The sequence below is a fragment of the Symphalangus syndactylus genome, chromosome 3, assembly GCF_028878055.3.
Source record: "Symphalangus syndactylus isolate Jambi chromosome 3, NHGRI_mSymSyn1-v2.1_pri, whole genome shotgun sequence".
NCBI classification, from domain to species: Eukaryota; Metazoa; Chordata; class Mammalia; order Primates; family Hylobatidae; genus Symphalangus; species Symphalangus syndactylus.
In genome coordinates this window covers 14,835,189-14,855,041 of record NC_072425.2, presented here as the reverse complement: position 1 = coordinate 14,855,041, position 19,853 = coordinate 14,835,189, and the positions used below count along the sequence as shown (strand labels likewise).

Sequence of the window (19,853 nt, the reverse complement as noted above, 5' to 3'; positions counted from 1 at the left end):
ATATCTGTTTACTCAAGGTGAGTGACAATTTCTGCTAAAGGAGAAGAGGCCAATGCTGATATTTCTCATCATGATGTTGGCAAGCCTCCAAGGGAGGCTGGTAGAAATTCAGCACGAGCTTGGAGATCCTGCTAAGATGGAAATGATGGTTTCCAAGACTTGGCCCCTCTTTCCCCCCTGGTTTCTCATGCATGGTCATTGGCAAGAGACTTGAGATTTTCATTATGGTAGGTTTGAAATTGATTATTATTACTTTTGAGACAGAGTATGGCTCTTGCCGCCCAAGCTGGAGTGCAGTGGCATGATCTCGGCTCACTGCAACCTCCACCTCCCAGGTTCAAGCGATTCTCCTGTCTCAGTTTCCCAAGTAGCTGGGTGCGGTGGCTCACGCCTTAATCCCAGCACTTTGGGAGGCTGAGGTGGGCGGATCACCTGAGGTCAGGAGTTCGAGACGAGCCTGACCAATATGATGAAACCCCGTCTCTACTAAAAATACAAAAATCAGCCGGGCATGGTGGCATGTGCCTGTAATCCCAGCTACTTGGGAGGCTGAGGCAGGAGAATCACTTGAACCCGGGAGGCAGAGGCTGCAGTGAGCTGAGACTGCACCACTGCACTCCAGCCTGGGCAACAAGAGCAAGCCTCCGTCTCAAAAAAAAAAAAAAAATCTTGCATATGTTATCACATGTTATTCAGTAATATACTGTCAACGAAGTAAATATGTAAGACTACAAGCCCTTCCTGCACTAACCTCACTGTTAGTTTTGTCTTCTTTCTTTTAGACGGGGAATAACAAGAGAAACTTCTCGTGACCACAGAAGACCAGGAAGCTTATGTAGGTCTCAAGCTGTGGAGTGGGGGAAGAGTGTCTTCTAAAATACAAAAGCTTCAGCCTGTGCTAGTACAGATGGTACAAGATTCCCCAAGCCAAGAAATTAACATAAAAATTAGTTCCAGGTTGTCTGGCAGAAACACCATAAAACCTCACTGGGGGGATACTTCTACAATCCTGTTTTTATAAGATTCCCAGAGAAAAAACAATCTCTGTCAAAGTTATGCTCCTACAAAAAAAGGTAGTAATAATATAAATGCACAGGGAAATAAATCACCATGAGAGCTGATGCAATAGTAAGAAAAATGAGAACCTGAGCTAAAAGAACAATGTGAAAGAAAATATAAGAACAACAGGCCAGGCACAGCAGCTCACACCTGTAATCCCAGCACTAGAGGAGGCTGACGTGGGAGGATCACTTGAGGCCAGGAGTTCGAGACCAGCCTAGGTAACATAGTGAAACCCCATTTCTACAAAAAAATTAAAAATAAGCAGGGCATAGTGGGGTACAGCTGTAGTCCTAACTACTCCAGAGGTTGAGGTGGGAGGATCACTTGAGCCCGGGAGTTCGAGGCTATAGTGAGCTATGATTGTCCCACTGTACTTCAGCCTGGGCTTAGGTGACAGACTAAGACCCTCTCTCAAAAACAACAGCAACACAACGACAACAACAACGACAAGAAAACAACATTTTGAAGGATTAAGTAAAAGATGCAACAGGAATCATAAGAAAATAAGATGCTCTAAATATAGATCAAATATATCTTCAAAAGAATAAAATGGAACTTCTAGAAATAAAAAAAATAGTCATTGAAATTTTAAAATTCAATAGATGACTTAAATAGAATAATTTGAAGAGACTTCCTGAAGTAGCTGACAAAGTTACACCATATATAATATATAGGAAATGAAATCTATGAAAAAGAAGTTATCAGGCATGGGGAACAGAATGAGAAATTTCACACACATCTAATATGAATCCCAAAACCAACAATATTAATAACAACATAATATAGGAAGAGTTAATACTGGAGAGTATTCATATATATATATATATGTATACATATATATATATATTTTTTTAGATGGAGTCTCACTCTGTCACCCAGGCTAGACTGCAGTGGCACAATCTCGGCTCACTGCAACCTCTGCCTCCTGAGTTTAAGTGATTCTCCTGCCTCAGCCTCCTGAGTAGATGGGACTAAAGGTGCACACCACCACACCCAGCTAATTTTTGTATTTTTAGTAGAGACGGGGTTTCCCCATGTTGGCCAGGATGGTCTCAATCTCTTGACCTCGTGATCTGCCCACCTCGGCCTCCCAAAGTGCTGGGATCACAGGCGTGAGCCACCACACTAAGTTTTCATATATTTATGAAAGGAACAAATCCTCTAGGAACCCCAAACAGAATAAATTAAAAATAAAAAGTCTGTGCTTTGAAACATCATATTGATGCCATGGAATACCAAAGGGAAATACAAGGTCTTCACAATTACAGGAGAAAGTAAAATATCTACAAAGAAATGCTATTAAATAGAATGCCAAGGCTGGGTGTGGTGGCTCATGCCTGTAATCCCTGCACTTTGGGAGGCTGAGGTGGGTGGATCACCTGAGGTCAGGAGTTCAAGACCAGTCTGGCAAACATGGTGAAACCCCTCTTCTACTAAAAATACAAAAATTAGCTGTGCATGGTGGCCCACGCCTGTAATCCCGGCTACTTGGGAGGCTGAGGCAGGAGAATCACTTGAACATGGGAGGTGGAGGCTGCAGTGAGCCAAGATTGCGTCATTGTACTCCAGCCTGGGCAACAGAGCGAGATTCCGTCTTAAAAAAAAAAAAAAAGAAATGCTATTAAATAGAATGTCAAATTCCCAAGAAGAACAATTGACAATGATAGACAATGAAATTACATTTTCTTTTTTATTGAGACACAGTCTCACTCTGTTAACCAGGATGGAGTACAGTGGTATAATCACAGCCCAATGCAGCCTCAACTTCCCAGGCTCAAGCAATGATCCTGCCTCAGCCTCCTGAGTAGATGGGATGACAGGCACACACCAGCCTGCCCAGGTGACTTTTCATTTTTTGTAGAGACAAGGTCTTCCTATGATGCCCAGCCTGGTCTCGAACTCCTAGGCTCAAGTGATCCTTCCACCCTGGCCTCCCAAAGTGTTGGAATTACAGGCATAAGCCACCACACCTTGCCTGAATGATATTTTTTAAAAGTTTAGGCTGGGCGTAGTGGCTCACACCTGTAATCCCAACACTTTGGTAGGCCGAGGCGGGTGGATCACATGAGGTCAGGAGTTCAAGACCCCCCTGGCTGACGTGGCAAAACCCCATCTCTACTAAAAATACAAAAATTATTCGGGTGTGGTAGCAGGCACCTGTATCCCAGCTACTTGGGAGGCTGAGGCGGAGAATCGCTTGAACCTGGGAGGCGGAGGTTGTAGTGAGCTAATATCATGCCACTGCACTCCAGCCTGGGTGAGACTCTGTCTCCAAAAAAAAAAAAACCAAAACTAAAACAAACAAACAAAATGTTTAGAGAAAATAATTGTCAACCTAGAATTCTGTATCTAGCTAAACTATCACATTAGAGTGAGGACAAAAATAAAGACATTTCAAACAAATAAAGAAAATTTGCCAGTCACAAACTCTCATGGAAAAAAATTAAAACAACCCATCTTCCAGGAAGAAGGAAATTTAACTCCAAAAGGAGTGACATGGAAGACGTGACAACACTTGGTCTGCATTATCACATGGCTACAGATGTGTAGATGGATGGTGAATAATGGCCGCCCCCTTTACATGTGACTTGGGCTTCCTAGGCCAGTACAGCCCCCACCTCTCCTTATTGGGTCCTGATACTGAGGCCCTGTGCTAATAGCTATTTGTCATCTTACCTCAACCCACCAGTTTCACACGTCTATAATCTGCCTAGTTCTGTAGGAAAAAGCGGTGGCTAAGAGTAAGGAGCTTATTTAATACAATCCAGTAGTAAAGCTGAATGGTAAACTGGCAACAACACTGAACTTGAAGCACAGAAACATGCTTCAGTCTTGGCTGTACCTTATCCAGCAGGGCCACTTTAGGCTAATGGTAATTTCACATTTTATAGGTTCACCCCATTTATCTATAAAGGAATAAAGGAAACATGGAGAAGACTAAAAGCCCTTTGGAAAATATAAAACACTTTCCAGTGTAGGTTTTTTGAGGAGTAAGTTCAATAGCATTTTATCGGGGTCACATTCATCCTGCCATTTGGCTTTTTTCTTTCTTTCTTTTTTTTTCTGAGATTGGTGGGCGGGGGGAGGGGTCTCACTATGTTGCCCAGGCTGGTCTCGAACTCCTGGGCTCAAGCAATCCTCCTGCCTTGGCCTCCCAAAATGCTAGGATTATAGGCAAGAGCCACTGTATCTGGCCCATTTGGCTTTAAGTATCTTTCACAAATTGTTCTCATCTTACTCCTCCAGCTAGGTCACAGAGTCCCCTGTCCTGGCAGGCAGGTCAACATTGGCAACATGCTCCCTCAGTGCCCCGGATGAAGTTGTCTCTACCTCAGTGGTGCTCTCTCTTTTCCGTTTCTACATATCCTTCAGGTTCGAGTCCTGATTCTGCTTTCAGGCCTGTCCCAACAACGTACAGTCTGCACAGACCTTCTTCAGATGCAGAATGCAGGAGCAACTGTTGAGCTCCTAGTGTTTTGCTGATGAAAGGACCAGGTGATTTCATATATAATGGACCTCACTGATAGTTTTTATAATTTTTTTTCCTTTATCTCACTGGCAAGTATGTAGAGCAATCATTAATTGCTTTTTTTTTTTTTTTGAGACGGACTTTTGCTCTTGTTGCCCAGGGTGGAGTGCAGGGTGGAGTGCAGTGGCGCGATCTCGGCTCACTGCAACCTCCGCCTCCCAACTTCAAGCGATTCTCCTGCCTCAGCCTCCCAAGTAGCTGGGATTACAGGTGTGCACCACCATGCCCAGCTAATTTTTGTGTTTTCAATAGAGATGGGGTTTCGCCATGTCGGCCAGGCTGGTCTCGAACTCCTGACCTCAAATGATCTGCCCACCTTGGCATCCTAAAGTGTTGGGATTACAGGCGTAAGCCACTGCGCCCGGCCTAATTGCTTTTAAACTGCTATCGTTCTGATGATCTTCACACAATTTGGCATGCTACATATCATACTCTACCTTATTCCCCAACTGACTCAAGTTTTCCTTCTCTCTCCGCCTCATGCTTCTCTCATCCATCTCTCTCCAGTCTGCTAACTGGGGACCTCATGAAAGGTATCTATTATAGTCCTATTGGTGTTTCACTTTTTGTCCAACAAATATTCTTGCTGAATGTCTAGATGCCCAGAATGCCTAGAATGTTAAAAATATGGCCGGGCGTGGTAGCTCATGCCTGTAATCCCAGCACTTTGGGAGGCCAAGGCAGGAGGATCACGAGGTCAAGAGATCGAGACCATCCAGGCCAACATGGAGAAACCCCGTCTCTACAAAAAATACAAAAATTAGCTGGGCGTGGTGGTGGGTACCTTTAGTCCCAGCTACTTGGGATGCTGAGGCAGGAGAATTGCTTGAACCCGGGAGGCGGAGGTTGCAGTAAGCCGAGATCGTGCCCCTGCACTCCAGCCTGGCAACAGAGCGAGACTCCATCTCAAAAAAAAAAAAAAAAAAGTAGATTAAAGGGTAAGAGATGAGGAGGAAGGAGGCAGAAGTAATGCAAGGAGAAGGACACGGGCAAAATAGAGATGGCAATAACAGTGTCAGCCAATTAGTTGCAGTTTAAAAATAGGCCTCTACGCATACATCACACCCACTGAAACCTCACACCCAGCCCTTGAGGTGCATAATCGCATCCTTACTTACAGAAAAGGAACCAGAGATGAAGTAAGTTGCCACATGTCATGCCATTTGTAAGCGATAGAAACAAGATTTGAACCCACTTCCACGTAATACAAAGATCGGGAACAAGCTCTTAGCCATGGGCTAGGCCATTTACTATCATTGAAAATTAAAATACCTTATTAAATGACTTACCATACAAAAGCCTTTAGAACAGTTCAGGCCACATACTAAGTGCCAAGTGTTGAAGCTAAACACACACACACACATAAATAAATACATATATATTCAGGGAATTCATTTCTTCATTTCTATCTTCAGATCTAGGGTATGAGAATGATGCTGTTCTATTGCTATTTTGCACATTAACTTACAGGCTTGTTAATAATTATACTTTTAGGAGTAAATATAAACTCCACAGACATAAAAAAGAGAATAACAAACATGTCTTTTCTAGAATCTTTGATCTGAACATCGATCCACTTATAAAAGAACAGTTATAGCAACAATATCCATTTTTGGTAATACTTATAATAAAATTCTGTATACTTCTCTCTTGTTTGCAATAAAAAGCATTTGAAACTTTTTTAAGCCTAAAAAGATTAAGCTGCAGTTGCAAAATTTATTTCCTGCATTTATACTAACCACTTCCTCTTAAAAAAAAAGTTCTCTAAATTGTTACAGTGAACAATTCCTTCAGATGACTAGAGTCAGACATTTTAGAAGAAACAGAAACGTGGGGAAGGCACTGAAGATATTAACATGTTCAATAAAGATGTCAACCTAGTACTACAGCAATGGTAACCAAAATATTCAATAGTACAATTCCTTATACGTACAATAACTAAAGTGGTCATCGTGCTACAGACTGTTTCCCCAAATGGTAAAAAAATTTAACACTCTGCTACGCGGCTGGCTTCACTTAGAATGGAGCCAACTCCATCCTGTTGGCTTCACAGAGTTGGCAACACTGATTCCGACTGAAGAAAACCTAAACTACTAAATTTTGTTTACATGAGATAATTATCAAACTGATCATTTAAAGTAAACTCCTTCATTCTTGCTTAAAATTGACATAGATTCCTTTCTATAATTTTCTTTTTCTCTTTAAAATATTCTATTATAGAATATATGACACATTAAAAATTACATGTGGCTGGGCACGGTGGCTCACACCTGTAATCCCAGCACTGTGGGAGGCCAAGGCAGGCGGATCACTTGAGCCCAGAAGTTGGAGACCACTGTGGGCAATGTGGTGAAAGCCTTTCTCTACTAAAAATACAACAAATTAGCCAGGTGTGGTGGTGTATGCCTGTAGTCCCAGCTACTCAAGAGGCTGAGGCACGAGAATCACTTGAACCTAGGAGGTGGAAGTTGCAGTGAGCTGAGACGGTGCCACTGCACTCCAGCCTGAGCGACAGAGCGATACTCTGTTTCAAAAAAAAAAAAAAAAATGAAATTTTATTTTTTACTGTTTACATCACAGAATTCTACTTTAATTCATAAATGAGTCAGGATTTCCTATTCTGCTTCACAACAGGGACATCTATATGTAGAATTAAAAAGTTGATCACATTTAAAGACAAATACTTCAAGAAGTCTGTATACAAAAAATGGAATGCAAACTCCCAAAGAAACTGATACACTGTTCAGTGCTCACGGTCAGGATTTTAACTTAAGTTTTAAAGCATTTCCTCAAATCGGGTTATATAATAAAAACTCCTAATAATAAAAACTCCTAATTAGTCAGAAATAAGGAAACCTCTCGCACTGTATAGAGAGCTCTTCTGGCCATCCAGTACTCAGAATTAATTGCAATGAGTTAGAATGAAGAGGCACCGTTAACTTTTGGTGGAAAACATTGGCTCATAAATTGAGACTCTAGCAGAAAAAGAACCATACCAATTAAATGAAACTAGACCGATAAGAAAAGGAAGAAATTATTACTGGCGTTTAAAAAACATAACTTGAACTTAACTAACAATTTCTGCGGCTGTTTGTAACCACTAACTGCAGATTCCACTAGACAATATCCTATTTTGCATTTAGAAATTATGTAAGAGCCAACAGTCACAAGGCAAGGGAGAATTAGAGAAAGGGAATTATTCATTGCCTGACATGGATGAACTCAGTTTAATGCATGCATTTAGAAAACACTGTTCTCTCTGTTCAGAAATATTAGTTCACATTCCACTCATTTTGATAACCTTTTCCTTTTTCATCTCAGTACCACACTCAACCCATTGCTGCACTATCGGAACACAAAGATTAGGTGTAGCCTCTCATCCAAGTTTGTATAGCATGGTGTTATTTCAAAGCAGAGTGACAGACAAACCATGATTTTAAAGTCTTTGTCACCAGAATGCCATTCAAGAGTTGTTTGGGTGGGCAAGTGGGAAAATTCACAATACAGTAAACCAAACATTAGAAAGAAAACAGGCTGGGTGTGGTGGCTCATGCCTGTAATCTCAGCACTTTAGGAGGCTGAGGTGGGCGGATCACCTGAGGTCAGGAGATTGAGACCAGCCTGACCAACATGGTGAAATCCTGTCTCTACTAAAATACAAAAATTAGCCGGGTGTGGTGGCAGGTGCCTGTAATCTTAGCTACTTGGGAGGCTGAGGTAGGAGAATTGCTTGAACCCAGGAGGCAGAGGTTGCAGTGAGCAGAGATCGTGCCACTGCACTCCAGCCTGGGCAACAAGAGTAACACTCTGTCTCAAAAAAAAAAAAAAAAAAAAAAGAAAAAGAAAAAAAGAAAAAACAAAAGGCAAGTTCCTCAGAGTCAAGGATTGTGTGATTATGTGCTGGTATCTATACCCGCATACCTTGCCAGCAGAGAGTCAGTGAACAACGGGCAAGGGAGCAAGGGAATGAATGGATACATGTGAATACTTCACGACTTAGGAATTCCACCAATGAGTTACTCCTTTTTTTTTTGAGGCGGAATTTTGCTCTTGTTGCCCAGGCTGGAGTAAAATGGCGCAATCTGGCTCACTGCAACCTCTGCCTCCTGGGTTCAAGCGATTCTCCCGCCTCAGCCTCCCGAGTAGCTGACATTACAGGCATGTGCCACCACACCCGGCTAATTTTGTATTTTTAGTAGAGACAGGGTTTCTCCATGTTGGTCAGGCTGGTCTCGAACTCTCAACCTCAGGTAATCTGAGTGCCTCAGCCTCCCAAAGTGCTGGGATTTCAGGGGTGAGCCACTGTGCCTGGCTGAGTTATATTTTTTAAAAGATGAGAATAAGACCATGAAGTCATAATTCTACTAGAATTCCCTTAAATTTAAAAAAAAAAAGGGGGGGGGCTAGGTATGGTGGCTCACACCTATAATCTCAGTGCTTTGTGAAGCTGAGGCACGAGGATCACTTGAGGCTAGGAGTTCAAGACCAGCCTGGGAACACATACGGAGATCCCGTCTCTATGCTGTGCATGATGGCATGCCCCTGTGGTCCCAGCTACTTGGGAGGCTGAGGCAGGAGGATCACTTGAATCCACGAGGTTGATCACACTACTGTACTCCAGCCTGAGCAATAAAGTGAGAGACCCTGTCTCAACAAACAAACAAACAAACAAAATACCTGTTTTATTTAATTTATTTCTCTGTGCTATTGCTCATACAAAACACCTATTTTGGGTTTTTTTTGTTCGTTTTTTTTTTTTTTGGGATGGACTTTTGCTCTGTCCCCCAGGCTGGAGCGCAGTGGCGTGATCTCGGCTCACTGCAACCTCCCCGCGTCCCAGGTTCAAGCGACTCTTGTGCCTCCGCCTCCTGAGTAAGTGGGATTGCAGGCATGAGCCACCACATTCAGCTCATTTTTTGTATTTTTGGTATTTTTTTTTTCAAGACGGAGTTTTGCTCTTGTCCCCCAGGCTGGAGTGCAATGGCATGATCTTAGCTCACTGCAACCTCCACCTCCTGGGTTCAAGCGATTCTCCTGCCTTAGCCTCCCGAATAGCTGGGATTACAGGCACATGCCACCATGCCTGGCTAATTTTTGTATTTTTAGTAGAGATGGGGTTTCACCATTTGGCCAGCTGGTCTTGAACTCCTGACCTCAAGTGATCCGCCCGCCTCAGCCTCTCAAAGTGCTGGGATTACAGGCGTGAGTCACTGTGCCTGGCCCAAAACAGCTGTTTTGAAGGGGTTCAGAAGGATATACCTCAAGGGGTTAAGAGTAATTACCTCTGAGATGAATGGCAAAGAATACTTTATCTCGGTGTTTTAATTAATTTTTTTTCCAAGAGTAGGATGCACATGGTATAATTTTCCCATGTTCCTTTGCAGTTTCCTCTCAATATCCCAAAACAGAGAGTAAGGCTGTCTAGTCCACCTCGTCAAAACGGCAGCAGGGGAGCCTGTTTCACCTTCAACTGAAACACAGGGGTCATGAGCTGCAAGATGAGCTACCCAACATATACTGCTTCTTTTACAAACCCAGATTAACTAATTCCAAATCACTTGAGCTCATTCAAAGCCTTCAAGTTCAAAACTCTATGACGGCTGCAAAATGTCAAAGAAGAAAAAGAGACTGCATGGTTCCTTGAGTTTTCCCTGCCAATAAAAATTGTTCAATTAAGCTGATTTCCTCTTTTCATTTTTCCTCTAAGGAACATGGCATCCTCATGGCATCCAAATCTGCACTCTTGCTCAGAGATAAAAACTGCTAGCTTTTTCTTATATCTACTTTATACTACAAACTTACTTTTAATTAAACTGAGTACCTTAAGGATGACACATACCCTCTTATAAGGGAACTACTAAACATCTGGCCACATGCTGGCATCTAACACAATGCCAAAGCGTACCGAAGTCTGTGAGTGAATGTGGACAAATGGAGGTGATTTGAACACAGTGCTGGCCAGGCACATTGGCTCACACCTGCAATCCCAGACTTAGGGAAGCAGAGGTGCGAGGATAGCTTGAGCCCAAGAGTCTGAGACCTGCCTGGGCAACATAGCAAAACCTCAATCACCACAAAAAGTAAAACAAAACAAAACAAAACAAAAAACAACAGTGAACACAGTGCTAATGAAAATGTGGTTTCAATCCATATCTGGGCATTAACTCTCAAAAAGAAAAGAAAATCAGGCTTATACCCAGGATCCTAGGTAGTTTAAACAATGAACATATGCTTATAGTTTGTATCAATTATATCAAGCACAAGACAAAGTTCACAGGTACAAATAAGGCCTTTGTAAGCACAGGCTTACCGTTCCCAGCGCTGTGTGGCTGGCTGCTACAAAAAAAGGAGGATGGGCTGCTTTGAATACAGCTAGATAATTTAATCATTTGCGGGAACTGGGGGAGAAACATTTATGTTAGATTCAGAGACTGTCAGAAATCATAATGGGAGATGACATTAAATAATGATAAGAACTAAAACTGCCTCCAGTTAGCTTGATGCTGACATAAGCCTTCATAGGCAACAAAGTAAAAAACTGATGGAACAGTCAAAGTACTGGGCGTTTTGGGAAATTACAGTGTTTCAAGTCAAATCTAAAGCAAAACAACTTAAGAATTTCAATGTTTAGACATTGCTGCTCCCTCAGCTTCAATGTTTGTAATGCCAAAATTGGGTAATCCATCATATCCTTGGAAAGGAGGTAAGTGGCACTTTCATAAAAATAGCAAAAAGATGCTCCCAGTGTAAGAAAAAGTACTAGATCTTTGGAAATATTCAAATAGTTGAGGATAGCAATTCAATTTGGCAGCACAAGTTAAAAGTCCTAAAATCACCTTTGGATTCAGCAAGTGCACTTTTTAAAAGTTAAAACTGCCTTGGATCTGGCCTCAGGGACAAAAACAAAGAAAAAAGTCATCCTGGAAATTTCTAAACCACAAACAGCCAGAATTCAGAGCATGTGTGGAGTCCAAACCCTAAGTTGAAAACTGACATTAATGCAGCTTGGTAATGAACCCAGGTAATGCCCACTTCGGGAGAACCCACTTTAAGCCTAGGCCTCCATCACCATACATAAAGATCCACGAAACACACATTCATAATTACACACAGTCTGCTCTGAACCTCACAGGTTTCTCTGCTATGACTTGTACCTTTTTCTTTTTTTTGAGAGAGGGTCTTGCTCTGTCACCCAGGCTGGAGTGCAGTGGTGCAATCACTGCTCACTGCAGCCTCCACCTCTAGAGTTCAAGCGATCCTCCCACCTCAGCCTCCTAAGTAGCTGGGATTACAGGTGCAAACCATCACGCTCAGCTAATTTTAATTTTTTATTAATTTTTTATTTTTTGAGACCGAGTCTCCCTCTGTCGCCCAGGCTGGAGTGCAGTGGTGTGATCTCGGCTCACTGTAACCTCCACCTCCTGGGTTCAAGCGATTCTTGAGTAGCTGGGATTACAGGCACATGCTATTGTGCCTGGCTAACTTTTGTATTTTTTGTAGAGATGAAGTTTCACCATGTTGGCCAGGCTGGTCTCAAACCCCTGACCTCAGGTGATCTGCCTGCCTCGGCCTCCCATAGTGCTGGCATCATAGGCATGAGCCACCATGCCCAGTCTAATTTTTTGATTATTTTGTAGAAACTGGGTCTCTCTATGTTGCCCAGGCTGGTCCTGAACTCCTAGCCTCCGGCACTCCTCCTGCCTCAGCCTCCCAAAGTGCCAGGATGACAGGCGTGAGCCATCATGCCCAGGTGAGTTGTACCTTCTTATATAATTTCTATTTATTAATTTATTTATTTATTTGTTTGTTTGTTTGAGACAGGATCTTGCTATGTCACCTAGGCTGGAGTGCAGTAGTGCAATCTTGGCTCACTGCAACCTCTGCTTCTTAAACTCAAGTGATCCTCGCATTTCACCCTCCAGACTAGCTGGGACTCCAAGGGCACGCCACCATGCTAGGCTAATTTTTAAAAAAGTTTTTGTAGAGACAAGGTCTCACCATGTTGCCCAGGCTTGTCTCAAACTCCTGGGCTCAAGCGATCCTCCCCCCTTGGCCTTCCAAAGGGCTGGGATTACAGGCATGAGCCACTACACCCAGCTTTATATGACTTCTTATATGGGGGAATTACCTTAGTATAACCCAGAAGTCTTGCTGGTCTATCTGCAGTTTTACACAGCATATTCATGTTTGGATGCAATCACAGTGAGCTTTCTTGTAACAGTGAACTTGAACAATATCATGAAAAGCATGACAAACAGGCTAAGGCTGGGCATGGTGGCTCACACCTGTAATCCCAGCACTTTGGGAGGCCGAAGCGGGAGGATCACCTGAAGTCAAGAGTTCGAGACCAGCTTGACCAACATGGTGAAACCCCATCTCTGCTAAAAACACAAAAATTAGCCAGGTGTGGTGGCTCATACCTGTAATCTCAGCTACTCAGGAGACTGAGGCATGAGAATGGTTTGAACCCGGGAGGCAGAGGTTGCAATGAGCTGAGATTACACCACTGCACTCCAGCCTGGGCAACACAGCGAGACTCTATTTCAAAACAAAAAATAAAAAACAGGCCGGGTGCAGTGGCTCATGTCTGTAATCCTAGAACTTTCGGAGGCTGAGGTGGGCAGATTACCTGAGGTCAGGGGTTCGAGACCAGCCTGGCAATGTGGTGAAACCTCATCTCTACTAAAAATATGAAAATTAGCCGGATGTGGTGGCAGGCACCTTAATCTCAGCTACTTGGGAGGCTGAGGCAGGGGAATCGCTTGAACCTGGGAGGTGGAGGTTGCAGTGAGTGGAGATCATGCCACTGCACTCCAGCTTGGGCGACAGAGTGAGACTCAAAAAACAGAAAACAAACAAACAAACAAAAAGAAACCAGCCATATGCCATTTGCAAAAGACACATCTAAATATGAGGACAAAGAAAAGCATAAAGTCAAAGTATGGGAAAGATCTGCCAGGCAATGTTAACTTAAAGATATCTGGTTTACATCAGGTAAAAGAGACTTTAGGGGATTAAGCTTGACTGGGAAAGAGGGCCACTTTTTATTGATGAAAAATGAAATCACTTGAACATATTACAATTCTAAACTTCGTTTAATAGAATAACTCCATAATAAAAGAGTAAAATAGACAGAAAATCAATAATCCTCTACCATTATCATTGTAATAGTTGTAGATCACTGGCAACATCCCATAAATGGTTTTGTGCACCTTTTACATATTAACTCAGTTAATATTCGCATCAATCCTGTTCCTCAGTGTCCCTATTTTATAGACAAGGAAATTAAGATACAAGGGCGTAACACATTTTTCTCAGAAAGTGTTGGAACAAGTTGAAAAACAAAATCCTTAATGATAGGAATATTTGGATAAAACAGTAAGTTTGGCCTAATAAATATACTAGAGAATACACATTATTTTCAATTACTTACAGAATATTTATAAAAACTGACTGTGTACTAGGCTGTAAAACAAATCTCAACAAATAGAGAAGACTCAAACTCATAGACATTTTCCAGGACCATAATGCAATTTAGTTAGAAATCTTGCCAGGTATGGTGGCTCACGCCTGTAATCGCAGCACTTTGGGAGGCTGAGGTGGGCAGATCATTTCAGGTCAGGAGTTTGAGACCAGCCTGGCCAACATGGTAAGACCCTGTCTCTCCTAAAAATACACACAAAAAATTATCCGGGCGTGATGGTGCACACCTGTAATCCCAGGACTAGGGAGGCTGAGGCAGGAGAATTGCCTGAACCCGGGAGGCAGAGGTTGCAGTGAGCCAGATAGCACCACTGCACTCCAGCCTGGGTGACAGAATGAGACTACGTCTCAGAAAAATAAATAAATAAATAAATAAATAAATAAAAATCTGTAACAAAAGTTGAAATATGTCATACATTTGGAAATTTAAAACCATGCTTCTAAATTAATCATAGGTGAGAGATTAAACAGTAAAAGAAAGGACAAATATCTGGAAATGGACAACATTAATAATACCACATACCAAAATATGTGGGATACAGAGAAAACAGTACTTAAGTGGGAAGTCTGTAATCTTAGTTTATACTGGAAAAGAAGAAAGACTGAGGTAAGCATCTAAGGAAAGAACTTTTTAAAAGGGTGATGGAATAAATCCAAAGGTAATGATAGAAGGAGAAGGAGGGGAATGGGGGTGGTGGGGGAAGAAGTTAAATAAATAGAAAATAAAAATAGAAAAGGGAGGCTCCACAAAGATAAAATCTGATACTAATAACAATGATTTTAAGGCCGGGCACAGTGGTTCATGCCCATAATCCTAATACTTTAGGAGGCCGAGGCTTAGGCCAGCCTGGGCAACATAGTGAGATCCCATCTCTATATACAAAAAATAATAATATAATAAAATAAGCATAAATAATTTCTTTAAAAAAGTATCCAGAAAAAAAGAAAAAAGTATTAAAAAAGATATTAGGAGTAAATAGGGGAGATATAACATATGCAGCAAAAATTAAGGTGAGAACATATTATGGGCAACTTTTTGCCAATAAATTTGAAAATTTATGATGAAATGGATATATTACTACAAAAAGATAACACACTAGGATCAACCCAGAAGTATACAATAAAATATGGAATCAGTAGTTTCTAACTGATTTACGCAAAGAAGTATCATAAAACATTTAAGGGACAGCAAGTTTAATTTTACATATATTATTTCAGAAAAAAGAGCAAACACTCCAAAACTCATAAGTAATGCGAAGTAGAACAGACAAGAAAGGAAAATTATAGATCAATTTCAATGAATACAGACCATTTCAATGAAAAATCTTAAATAAAATATTAACAAGTTCAGCTACGCATAACAACATAATACATCATAATCTAGTTGAATTTGTCCCAGGAACGCTAATCTGGCTCAATGTAAAAAAAAACTGATTAATGTAATTGACCACATTAATGAATTAAAGGAAGCAGAACAAATATTTAATGATATTCAATAGTAAGTCAAGCTTTAAAAAAAGCTCTTGGCAACACAGGAAAAGGAAAATTGTTTAACCAATAAAGGGTATATTAAAATCATTCTTGGCTGGGCGCAGTGGCTCACGCCTGTAATCCCAGCACTTTGGGAGGCCGAGGCGGGTAGATCACCTGAGGTCCGGAGTTTGAGACCAGCCTGGCCAATATGGTGAAACCCCATCTCTAACAAAAATACAAAAAATTAGCTGGACGTGGTGACACCTGTAATCCCAGCAACTTGGGAGGCTGAAGCAGGAGAATCGCTTGAACCCAGGAGGTGGAGGTTGCAGTGAGCCGAGATTGCACTATTGCACTCCAGCCTGGGCAACAAGAGTAAAACTTCGTCTCAAAAAAAAAAAAAAAAAAAATCATTCTTAATGGGGAACCTTTTGAAGCACTCTCTTTGCAATCAGGAACAAGCTGAGGAAGTCCACAATGATGAGTCAGCAGAACAGAGGGCATAACCAAAAAAGTTAAGAAAAAATAAACAAAAGGCATGAAGATTGGAAAATAAATGCAACTATCATTACTTGCTGCTGATATGACCATCTCTACAGAAAAAAACAGAAATGAAATGACAATTTAGAGGCTGAGTGCTTTTTTTTGAGATGGGGTCTGGCTCTGTCATCCAGGCTGGTGTGTGGCAGCAGGATTGTGGTTCACTGCAAACTCTGCCTCCCAGGACCAAGCAATCCTCCCACCTTGGCCTCCGGAGTAGCTGGGACCACAGGCATGGGCTACCATGCTCCACTAATTTTTCTGTATTTTTTATAGAGAAAGGGTCTCACCATGTTGCCCAGGCTGGACCTGAACTCCTGGACTCAAACAATCTGCTCACCTTGGCCTCCCAAAGTGCTGGGATTACAGGCATGAGTCAATACACCACACCAAAAAAAAAAAAAAAAAAAAATTTATTTAGAGACAGGGTCATTAGCAGGGTGTGGTGGGCTCCTGTAGTCCCAGCTGCTCAGGAGGCTGAGGCAGGAGGATCACTTGAGCCCTGAAGATAGAGGCTGTTATTAGCCAAGATCACACCACTGCACTCCAGCCTGGGCGACACAGCGAGACTCCATCTCAAAAAATAAAATAAAATAAAAAATGAAAATAAATAAATAAACATAAAAAATAAAATAAAAATAGAGACCATATCTCAGTATCTCTAAAATATATACATATATACTTCTTTTAGCACACACACACACACACACACACACACACACACACATATATGAATGATACATACACTGATTTGCCTCATTCAACATAAAATGTCTTTTTAAACTTTGGGCTAATCTAACTTATTTTAATTGATTAACATTTAAAATACTTAACTTTAGCAGCAAATTAATGTCTTTTGGTAAAGTAAGTATCTCCACTTTGAGATCAAATACAGATATTGAGAACACTCCCCTGCTCCTGAGATGGGGTCTCGTTAGGTTGCCCAGTCTGGACTCCTGGGCTCAAGCAACCCTCTTGCTTCAGTCTCTTGAGTAGCTGAGTCTAGGGGTATGTGCCACAGCACCTGGCCAGAATATGTATTTTAATATATTCAATAATTTTAGAGAAAGGCATATTAATACTAAGGTATACCTAGTCTTTAAGCAAGGAATTTGGCAGAATTGGGCAAATAATAGTTCACACCATTTCCCAGCTAAACTCTAACTGATCTGTCAAAAGCTCAACAAATCTATAAAAACTCAGTGCTTTCACCCACATACAGCATGAGGCTATGAATGCCCAACCATGGGCATCATGAATGAGTCCTTGTTATGTAAAAGCCTAATTTTGTTTACATTGTATTGATGACTTTTATAAAAATAAAATTCAGCTTCTAGGGAAAAAACACATATTGAGCCACAATGAGAAACAGTATACACTTTATAATATTTCTAGTTGGCAATACAAGTCCATTTAGAGAAAAGCTTTTGAGAGGAATGAAATATGCAAGCCTTCAACTACAACCTCACTGTTATCAACCAGGAGGAATCAATTAGAAGTCAGGCAAGCAGTGAGACTCTATCGCTCTAAAGGAACCATTATAAGCAGCCAAGCTCTTCCAGATGGCCCTGTCCCGTCTCCTCCGGCTCTCAAGAAATTGACTTTCTCTTTGAAAAGCCATTAAGAGCCACAACCTTCTGGAACGTTGTTCCCAGACTGCTCATGGTCTGAGTTTCCACTTTATCACCCTGGTGACTCAACAGATAAACGCCTCAAATTCTAACACCGAAGATTCCCCACACTTGAGCTTCTGGTCCCCACAATGGTTGACACAAAATGAAAATGATTCCCCATGTAGTGCCTTTTGTGGCTACATCAGAAACGGGAACTTGGGGATGGGCGGTTGGTGATGAACACTCACAGGGGAAATGAAAGACACACTTGAGCTTTCTTTTGTCTTTTTTTTTTTTTTTGGAGATAGTTTCGCTCTTGTTACCCAGGCTGGAGTGCAGTGGCGTGATCTTGGCTCACTGCAGCCAACGCCTCCCAGGCTCAAGCGATTCTCCTGCCTCAGCCTCCCTAGTAGTTGGGATTATAGGTGCCTGCCACAGCACTCAGCTAATTTTTGTGTTTTTCGTAGAGATGGGGTTTCACCATCTTGGCCAGGCTGGTCTCAAACTCCTGGCCTCAGGTGATCTGCTCACCTCAGCCTCCCAAAGTGCTGGGATTACAGGCGTAAGCCACTGTGCCCGGCCCACACTTGAGCTTTCACCTCACCTTTTCAACATCCGCTTTTGTGACATTGATGTCAGCGTCCATTTTCTCAAAGTATTGCTGTGCCCTGTCCGCCTCTTTGCAATCGCGTTCAAATCGCCTTTTACTCTAAAATCAGAGGAAAATAATTATGAAACCATAAGAGTCCTACGAGAAGACGTAATTTTATCTAAAGCTCCCAAAGAGCGTTGTTCTTTTTTTTTTTCTTCAGTCAGGGTCTCACTTTGTCACCCAGGCTGGAGTGCAGTAGCGCCATCTTGGTTCACTGCAGCCATGACCTTCCCGGCTCCGGTGATCCTCCCACCTCAGCCTCACTAGCTGCTGTGACTACAGGCATGCACCACTATGCCCAACTAATTTTTGCATTTTTTGTAGAGACTAGGTTTTGTCATGTTGCCATGCTGGTCTTGAGCTTCGGAGCTCAAGCAACCCTCCCGCCTCCACCTCCCAAATTGCTGGGATTATAGGCGTGAGCCAACGTGTCTGGCCCAAGAACACTCTTCTCTGAATTGATTTTTTATGTCATAATTTCCAGAAGTTATTTTAAAATCTGCATTTATTTCCATCAACTGTCTAATCTTTATTATTTCCACCAAAACTGTCTAATCTTTATTATTTCCATGTGACTTTTAGAAAAATACTCAACTTGAGATCTTTTGGCTCAACTTTAGATAATGGTTCTAGAAACAAATTAAATGAGAAAAATCTATAAAGATGTTTCGTTAGTGTTTTTGTGTGCATGTTTTTTACTTTCTGATTGATTCAAGCTTAAATTAAATTGAAATTATAAAATCTATAAAGATATTTCTCAGGCTGGGCGCAGTGGCTCACACCTGTAATCCCAGAACTTTGGGAGGCCGAGGTGGGCGAATCACTTCAGGGCCGGAGTTCGAGAACAACTGGCAAACATGGCCAACATGGCAAAACCCCACTCTACCAAAAATACAAAAATTAGCCGGGCATAGTGACATGTGCCTGTAATCTCAGCTACTTGGGAGGCTGAGGCAGGAGAATCACTTGAACCCGGGAAGCAGAGGTTGCAGTGAGCCGAGGTCACATCATTGCACTCCAACCTGGGCAACAGAGGGAGGCTCTGTCTCAAAAAAAGAAAAAAAAAATCTATAAAGCCGTTTCTTTTGCTGTGCATTGTTCACTTACGGATTCAAGCTGCTTCCAGCAAGTCTCGATGTGCTGCTGTGCTTTACGGCCATCGTGAAAGTTCTGCAAAGGGGAAAACACACTGGCGATTAGTACCCCCTGCTTCTCTTATGAACCCAGGAGGAAACATTCTCATCCACTTAACATCTAAATATTGAACCTCTAGTATGTATGCTCCAAAGAAATTTAAGAGTTGAAAGGGGTAGCTGGGTGCGGTGGCTCACATCTGTAATCCCAGAACTCTGGGAGGCGGAGGAAGGAGAATCGTTTGAGCCAAGGAGTTCGAGACAGCCTGGGCAACACAGTGAGACCCCCCACTCTACAAAAAATAGAAAAATTAGCTGGATGTGGTGGCACACACTGATAGTCCCAGCTACTCTGGAGGCTGAGGTGG

The 19,853-nt window shown here is 42.0% G+C and overlaps 1 protein-coding gene across 40 annotated transcripts in view; it reads right to left on the bottom strand.

Moving 5' to 3' along the window:
• Window positions 1-19,853, bottom strand: part of FNBP1 (formin binding protein 1) — a 161,463-nt gene that overhangs the window by 51,820 nt on the left and 89,790 nt on the right. For 35 of the 40 annotated variants that reach the window (XR_010119937.1, XR_010119928.1, XR_010119930.1 and 32 more), the window contains exons 5-6: window positions 19,460-19,522; window positions 18,305-18,409 (exon numbers count right to left, since the gene is read on the bottom strand). Coding sequence is in view for 27 of the 40 variants with exons in the window: in XM_063635840.1 (XP_063491910.1) it covers window positions 18,305-18,409; window positions 19,460-19,522 (168 nt within the window). In the remaining 13 variants the exon portion in view is untranslated. The remainder of the gene's footprint in view (window positions 1-18,304; window positions 18,410-19,459; window positions 19,523-19,853) is intronic. The other 5 variants (XM_063635832.1, XM_063635842.1, XM_063635844.1 and 2 more) reach the window with 1 other exon arrangement.